This window comes from Galeopterus variegatus, unplaced genomic scaffold, assembly GCF_000696425.1.
Source record: "Galeopterus variegatus unplaced genomic scaffold, G_variegatus-3.0.2 Scaffold2142, whole genome shotgun sequence".
Classification (NCBI taxonomy): Eukaryota; Metazoa; Chordata; class Mammalia; order Dermoptera; family Cynocephalidae; genus Galeopterus; species Galeopterus variegatus.
The window spans coordinates 45,434-54,219 of NW_007728253.1; the positions used below are offsets into that span (position 1 = coordinate 45,434).

The 8,786-nt window shown below is 39.9% G+C and overlaps 1 protein-coding gene across 1 annotated transcript; it reads left to right on the forward strand.

Moving 5' to 3' along the window:
• Positions 1-1,618: 1,618 nt before the first annotated feature.
• FAM122A (family with sequence similarity 122A) lies at positions 1,619-4,202 on the forward strand. Its single transcript, XM_008580660.1, has one exon. The coding sequence runs from the start codon at positions 1,725-1,727 to the stop codon at positions 2,586-2,588; it is 864 nt and encodes a 287-aa protein (XP_008578882.1). The 5' UTR covers positions 1,619-1,724; the 3' UTR covers positions 2,589-4,202.
• The last annotated feature ends 4,584 nt before the right edge of the window (positions 4,203-8,786 follow it).

Below are 8,786 nucleotides of genomic sequence, written 5' to 3' on the forward strand. Positions count from 1 at the left end.
TTTTTCACCATCTAAATGTAACCCATCTGCAAATACTATTGATTCTACTTCCAAAACATATCCAGAATCCATCTACTTCTCCCCTTGACCCTGCTACACCCTAGTCCAGTAATCTCTTGTCTGTACTGTTGCCATAGGTTCCTAATCCATCTTTCTGCCTCCACTCTTGCCGTCTTTCAGCCTATTTTTCACAGACCCAAAGTGATATTTAAAACATGAATCAGATAATATCCCTCTCCTGCTTAACACTCCCTAGTGACTTTTCATCATACTTAGAGTGAGATCCAACTCCTTCCCCTTCTCCTATCACTCTCCCCCTATGCTTCAGCTGCACTGCCCTTTTTTCTTTTCCTGCTAACTCATGAAACTCAGGACTGCCTTGGGCCTTAGCACTTGTTGTTCTCTCTGCTTGGAATACTCATCCCCCAGATGTCCAGACTTGCTACTTTTTGCCATTTAGATCTCAGCTTTATCTAAAAGTCCCCTGCCTTCTCTCAGTAATGCTCTATTACACTGTCCTATTTTATTTGTTCCTAAGGCTTACCACTATCTGACAACAGTCTATTTATTCATTTATCATCTCTTCCTCCCTGCCCACCCTGCCCCACAAATGTCCTCAGAATAGGGCCTATTTCCTAGCACAGTGCCTGCTACATAGTAGGTATGCAGGAAAAACAAAAACAAAAAACCTTGACTGGATAAATAGATGTAAACCCACTTTTAATGAGATATCAAAGTTTTATATTAATGACATGAGCCAAGAACGGTGTTTTTATTTTTAAAACGTGAGACCTGTTGGTTTTCCTTTCATTTAATCCCTAATACTGAATGAACACTAAGCACATATGCTTATGCAGGATATGTGACTGTAACAGAAACAACAGTAATATAATCACGTTTTTTAGTAATATAATCACTAATCTTCTAAATAGTTCTCAAATTTACTATCTTCTCCATCTCCTGTCCCACACTACCTCTTTAGTGCAAATCACCATGCTCTCTGGCCTTTTTCCTGTAGGTTCTCATCTCTCAATAGAATCTATTCTCCAGACTGCAGCCACTGAAAAGCCCAGTAAACACCTCTGGAGTTTTCATTGTTCTCAAGATAAAGGCCAGAACCTGCTCTCCTCCCCCCTCACAGCAGGCCAGCCCTCGCTCTCCGCTCCCGGCCACACTGCCTCTACCCTCCCGAGCCCTCCCTGCTGCCTGGCTGAGGAGCCCTAGCTGGCTTCCCGCTTCGTGAAGGTTCTATACCGCACCCATTTCGCCTGCTTCTTTGGATTTCAGGGAACTGTCCCCCCTCTGGGAAGCCCTCCCTGATTAGGCCAAGCCCTGCTCGCCATCATACAGCCCCACGTCACCAAGGGCCTCTCTTTAAGAGCTCGTACTTGTTTTAGAATTATACATGCCTGAGTACGATAACCTTATTACCGTATGTGAACGCCAGCTTGCGCCCAACAGATACTGGTGGAAGGAATGTACTGACTTGCCGACCAACCGCTCCTCGCTCCTCCCCTTACGCCTATGGCGCAGCTGTTACGCATTAAGCAGGCGCCGCGAGAACAGACGTCGCCGGGCGCCTGCGCGAAAGAGCGCGCAAGCGCAGCGGGGTGAACCCGCTGACAGATTCGCGGCGGCGGCGGCGGCGGCGGCAGCCCGGGACTGTGGGGAATGGGAGTCCTAGGGCCCTGACTGAACACCGCCCCCGCCTCCCTGCCCCCGACATGGCTCAGGAGAAGATGGAGCTAGACCTGGAGCTGCCTCCGGGAACGGGCGGGAGCCCGTCGGAGGGTGGCGGCACCGGAGGCGGCGGGGGCCTCAGGAGGTCTAACAGCGCCCCCCTGATCCACGGCCTCAGTGACACTTCGCCGGTGTTCCAGGCCGAGGCTCCGAGCGCGAGGCGGAACAGCACAACGTTCCCGAGTCGCCACGGCCTGCTGCTGCCGGCCTCCCCTGTCCGCATGCACAGCAGCCGCTTGCACCAGATCAAACAGGAGGAGGGCATGGACTTGATCAACCGAGAGACGGTCCACGAGCGCGAGGTGCAGACCGCAATGCAGATAAGCCACTCCTGGGAGGAAAGTTTCAGCCTGAGTGACAATGATGTGGAGAAATCCGCCTCCCCAAAGCGCATCGATTTCATTCCAGTGTCACCAGCACCGTCACCCACCCGGGGAATTGGGAAGCAGTGTTTTTCACCATCCTTGCAAAGTTTTGTGAGTAGCAATGGATTGCCTCCAAGCCCTATCCCCAGCCCGACGACCCGATTTACTACTCGGAGAAGCCAGAGTCCCATCAATTGCATCAGACCAAGTGTTCTTGGACCATTGAAAAGAAAATGTGAAATGGAAACTGATTATCAGCCAAAGAGATTTTTCCAGGGCATCACCAACATGCTTTCTTCTGACGTTACACAGCTGTCAGATCCCGGTGTGTGTGTATCTTCGGATACCCTTGATGGAAACAGCAGCAGTGCCGGATCTTCTTGTAACTCACCAGCGAAAGTCAGCACTACCACCGACTCTCCTGTATCACCTGCCCAGGCGGTCTCCCCATTTATTCCAGTAGATGAACTTTCATCTAAGTGATTCACCCATTTTGAAGCTTTGTTTTTTCGCAATGGAGAGAAAGAAAAATGGAGTTGGAGCAAGCACTGAACTTTTCGATTAATTTGAGGCTATTTCTTATTTGACCCTTTTCCTTTTTGGAATCTCCTGAAATGTTGTTATTCTAGAGAACTTCTATGTCAGGTTCCTGCCCTTGAATTCAGTGTAGTAATATTTTCAGACGTTTTCCCAATAAGTGTGTTGAAGCATACATCTTTACGCTGCTAATATGTCTAAATACATGTTATCCCTTGATTTTTTTTTAAATAATTGAGAGCTCTATTTATTTATGGGGTTATTAAGTTCTGATGAAAATACAAATGTTGAATTAATCAGCATAGTAAACTGATGTTTTAAAATTCCATACTTCATGACCACACTAATTTTAATGTTATTTTCAGTGATTGCTAATTTTCATTTGATGAACAATCATTTACCTACTTACAGCTTTTTAAAAAATATGTTAGTGATAAATATCAATCCAGTGGTTGTCTGTTTCACCGAGGAATCATTGAGTATTTAATTTTCTGGGTACAGAAGTGGATGGGAGGGGAATGATAAAAGAACAAATTTTAAAAGTTTGCAACAAATCTTTTGAAATTAAGCATATAAAAGTAAATATTTAAGTAAAGTGTTTTCTAATGAAATTTTAATAGTAATTTTAGTAAGTCATACAAATATAACTACAGAAAATGTAAATTTTCTTTTTTCTTTTTTTTTTTTAACTAGATAGTTCATTCTCTTGGGTATAATCCCAAAGTGAAATGGGACAGTGCCTTGCAGTCTTAGCCTACTGTAGATAGGCTGAGGCTAGGCTGTTGTACTACTGCAAACTTAAAAGTTTTTCAAATGTAGAAAATGTGTGGGAAGCCCTGTTGAACCTCAGCAGAGCACCTAGGCAGACAATAATCTCTCAATCGTTGATATATTTTAAAGTATCCAGTCATGCCTCAGTTTTGAAGATTCTTGCCAATGAGAAGCCAGAGCAATTTTTGGCTGCCTTTCTGTTCTGCCCATCTGTCACCTTCCTGGTTTTCCCTTGCTCTGGAAGGAAGCAGCTGTTTCCTTGCCAACAGGTCCTTCCTCTCCACCTCCCACCAAACTAGGGCACTGTCGGTTAGACAAAGGTACAGTGTGACTTGGATTTCTGACAGTGAGCAACAACAGGACTGAATTATTTAACCTTTGTGGTTAAAGCTACAGCTGGAGTTGACTGCCTTGGGGATGTTGGTTATTTAAGGGTCGATGATTTGCAAGAGAAAATCAGTGGAGAGTCACATAGGTAAATCATTATTTAACTTAGGTTTTGCTAAAGGTAGAATTGTAGAATGTTCTTTGCCTTTTACAATTAAGACAAAATACTTAATAAGAACAGCAAATGTTTTTTATATTATACTTCCTTATAATACCTCGTATATCTTCATTAACTAAATAGATAGATAGATAGAATGGCAGACAAAAAGGGGAAGGGAAAAGAAAGACTCAAAGACCAGGACGAAAGCCCTGACTTATTTTTTTAAGTTACTGCCTACAGATACTTTAACAATTATGTGGAATTTTTACAACTATGAGAATAAATGGAACCAGTCAACTCTTGACAGTTGCCTCAAGGTTCAGTGAAATTTCATCAAGGGTAAGATTGTGTCCACAGGTTTAAAATTCTCTATTCTGGATAATAGTGTTCATATGCTCCTGTGCTGTCCTTGTCCCTCAAATTCAAACCTATGTATGCAACTTCCTATCGGGTACCTTGACTTCTGAAGGTACTTTAACTTCAGCATCTTCAAAACAAAATTTATTGTCTTCTCACTTCACCTATTCTTGCATTACCCTAAATTGATATCACCACTATCTAGTTTCCTAAACTAGAAACTATGGAAGCATCTTTGACTTTCTCTTTTCCCTATCTGTCACATCCATCTCATTTACCAAGTCCTGTCAACTTTGCTTCTGAAATGAACCTCAAATCTCTCCTCTGTCTCTATTGCCCCTGAATTAGCTTAAGTTCTTGCTTAAGTGATCTCCCAGCCTTCTTTACCTCCCCTTTGGTCCAATCTTCACACTGCCTCTAGAGTGACCTTTCTAAATATAAACTTGTTTTTTGTTTTTTCTTTCACTCTCCTGCTTGAAAACTTTATATACTTTCCCATTTCCTACAGTTTAGGGTATGCCTTCATGATCTGGCCATATTCTAAAATAGCTTCAACCCTCTCCTCATCCCTGTCCCATTACACATCCTTCCTTTTTACTCTGCAAACACTAGACTACTTGATATTCTTTAAATAATGTCATTTCCTGTGTCCATGCTTTTGCGTAGACTGATCCTTCTCCCTGAAATGCCATTCTTATCCTTTTCAGCTGGGCAACTGCTTTTTTTCTTTTTATTACATCTGAATTTAACTAGGAAAGCAATGTATACCTGCTGACTATAAAATATATTTAAAGAATGTAGGTATTTATATCATAAAAATGAGTCCACAGGTTTAAAATTCTGACTTTTACTATGTAAAACTCTTTCCCTCTTACAATTTGGTATATATTTTACAAAATGTGTTACTTTGCATTTCCATGTATATAAAAAAAATGTAGGAAATCAAAATGTCATTGACACTTCTTTTCTTTCCTCCATATCTAATCATTCACTAAGTCTTATTGATTTTATCTTCCTGAATCTATCTCCTTATTTCCATCTCTGCTGCCACCCTGATCCAGGCTACTGTAATTTCTCTCTTAGGCTTCTGAAGCAGCCTCCTAACTCCCACTTGTGCCTGTCACACTTTCTCTGGTCAACTACTCATTCATTCTCCATACAGCAACTAGATTCATCCTTTTAACTGCAGATATGGTCCTTCCATCTCCCAGCTTACAGCTTTTCATTTGCTTCTTTTTCTTAGGAGTATGCCAAAATGTATTAATTCTGGCCTAGGAGGCCCTGAGGGATCTGACCCTTGCTTCTTTCTCCCCTTGTTTTCTGTGTTCCATCCTCACTGGCTTGCTTTCTTCTTCTGAAATACATCGTGTTCTCTCCTGTTGTAGGTCCTTTTACCAGATCCTTTCCTCTGAAGGTATGGAAACCTTTATTTCTGAAAGGTTTCCATACCCTTATTTCTGAAAACTTATTCTTCTTTATAGATGGTAAATTTTAAATCTGATAAGGCTCTAAGAGTTTATATGGACAATTTACATTATCATAGTATTGTTCTTCATCATTACTCTAGAATTTAAGGGATTAGCTCATGTAAGAATTATCCTTCAAAAAACATTTTTTAAGGTGTTAGTGTTGCTAATCTATAAACTTTGTGCAAGAAGTTCTAAAGCAAATACCAACATTTAGTTGAAGTCCAGTTTGTCATGTATAATAAACCTCTGTGATCTATTTTTCTTTATTATGTTTGTTTAAAATACAGCGTAAATAGAAGAAAAAATTAATGGTCACCAAATCCAAGGCTGCTGTATGTCAGAACCTTTAAGCATACTTAAAAGGTTGATTGTAATCAAGAATAACCTGTATCAGGTTGCCTTCCAGTGATTCATATTTATTAGTTCAGCCAGTTACATACCTACAGCAAGAGACCACTCTGGAGATATTTGACAGTAAAATGGGGGAAGAGTCAATGCTTACAAGGGAAACAGGACTGAGAACTTTTTTCTTATGGGTATGTTTATAGATGAGTTGAAAAAGTTTAAAGATCCAAGAGAGGTGGGAGACAGGGGAATGGTTACCAGACAATGAACTGAGGAAGATGATGTAACCTACATTTCCTGGGTATAATCAGAGAATAGAAGAAAGAGTTGGCCTTAGGAAGGAGGTCTGGAAACTCCCCCCCCCCCTCCTTTCTGGAACAGGAAAGAATGAAAAGGCTAGACAAATATCAGTAAATGTTGAATTGACTTGCTGTTGCAGGGGTTTAGGAATACAGAGGACATTATATGGAAAGTAGAAAGAATTTGTATCTGTTTGATTCTATTTTCCAATTATTGAGGAGTCTAGGATATTTGAGGGTGGGGACAGTAGTGGATCTGGAAGTTTTAATGAAATAAAAGTTTGGTGTCTGTGAGAATCTATGTAAAGGAAGGTTTATTAGGCCACATTGACTGCCAGGTTGCAGTTGGATGGCAGGCACAAAGAAAGTGGTTGGATTGATTAGGTTTGGGAATTGGTTAAGTGGGTACTAGGTAAATACTTAATAAATGTTTGTTGAATAAATGGTAAGAGAAGCCAACGGAGAGTGATGGACTAGGCCATTTTTATCAAGGTCTTACCTTATAATCAGCCATGACAAAGTACAGAGAATCTGGTCTCACTGTAGGACTCTGACTGTAGCAGTTTTGCCCATATTTTTCATGGCTAATTTTGTGTAGAGAATCAGCCCTAAAGGCAAGCCTTGGATTCCACTTATTTGATAAAAACTTGGTTCAGATTGTGCCTTCCCTAACTTGCCACTCAAGTAAAGAATTTTATTAAAAGTTGAAATGATCTTTACATAAAAAATAGCAAAGTATTTGCTATGTGTCAGGCACTGTTCTAGGTGCTAAACAAAAGTATTAATGTAATTAATCTTTATCATTATCATCTAAGCTAAGTGTTATTGTTACCCTCATTTTATAAATGAGGACATGGAGACAGGGTAAGAAACTTGCCCAGGATTGCAGAGCTTGGGAGGTAGGCAGCCTGTTGTAGTGGTTAAGAACACAGACTGTGGAGCAGGTGGCTGTGGTGAGGATTAATTGGGTTGAAACTGTAAGTGTAAAATGCTTACAACAGTGCTGGACAGTTTCTGTTGAAGTGTCAACTATTATAACTATTATTATTATTGTGTCATTTTTATTGTCATCTAGCTTGTACTTGCTAAGGAATCTTTTCTTTATCGTTCTTGACTGATGAAACTCCTGCTTTCACACTCAGTAACAGTACACTCTCTCCCCTTCAAGGCAGCCTATCCTTTTATAGCATGGATGTTTTTAATGTTAGAGTCTTTCTTATAGTGAGCAGACATTTCCCCCTTTGTAACTTCTACCATTTAATTCCAGTCCTGCTCTCTGGAAAATGCAGAATAAGCCGTATTCCTCTTTTTTGTTTTTTTTAGGTGATAGCCCTCCCTTCAAAAATCAGAAATACTGATCCCTTCTCTGTTGATTGCTTCTTGCTTCTAGATTTCAGAAATCTTAACTAATTTCTTCAGTGTATTCCCTTTATGAAATAAGATTATCATTGCTTGGCAGCCAAGATTTTCATAAGATTGTCACTCCTTCAATACCATCTTTGTCTTCCTGGGTGGGAAGAGAGAAATGGCCTAATAATATGAGTTTTTGCCAATTGTAATAAGAATTAGTGCTGGTATTTCTTGAGCACTCAGTATAGGCCTAGACACTATTTTCAGTGTTTTACATGTATAAGTTCAGGTAATCCTCATGACAACCCTGTGAGGCAGGTGCTATGAATATTCCCATTTAACAGATGAGAAACTACATTTTCTTAAGCTACTATTTTCTGGGGTGTTTTTTTTTCCCCCCTCTTGAATTTAGGTCCTTTTTGTCTTTTCCTTATAAACAGAATTTTTTCTTATTTAAGATAAAGTCTGTGTTCCAGCTAACCTTAGCCACCTTGCTTATTTTGCTCGTGCTGCCACTTCTATTTTGAATCAAATGATATGTTTATTAGAAATGATCCCTTTAGACATTATTGTCATAATAGAGAAAGATAGGAGAATTGATTTTTTTTAGTAACAGTTAAAAAATTAAAGTGTATAGAAGGAAATTATGAGCTTTACATGTTTTTGAACTGATCTGCTATTTGAAATGATAAAGAATACCAAACCCACAAACTTCAAATTTCTTATTGTGTATATATATGTAAACTTTGCTATATTTGATCGATACAGTATCTCTGGTTATTCTTAGATTATCATTTCTAGGGCAACAATGGCAAGAACTTGTTTGCCCCCCGCCTTCACTCCCAAAAAACCCTCTAAGTTAAAAATATGTCATTTTTTTAAAGGAAAAAAGTAATAGCAGGACTCAAAGAATGATCTGAAACTTCTTATTCCCTAAATAATAACAATCTTGGCTTCTTTCTCTACAGGAGGCTCTCCCCAGAAGTAAAGACTTAAATTCAGAGGAATTGAGCAATCCTTGAGAAACCTTACTTTTTAAAAAAAATTTACTTCATAGAAAATCTCT

Excerpts from the sequence above, each read along its gene's own strand:
- FAM122A (XM_008580660.1), top strand. The coding sequence starts at position 1,725 with ATGGCTCAGGAGAAGATGGAGCTAGACCTGGAGCTGCCTCCGGGAACG.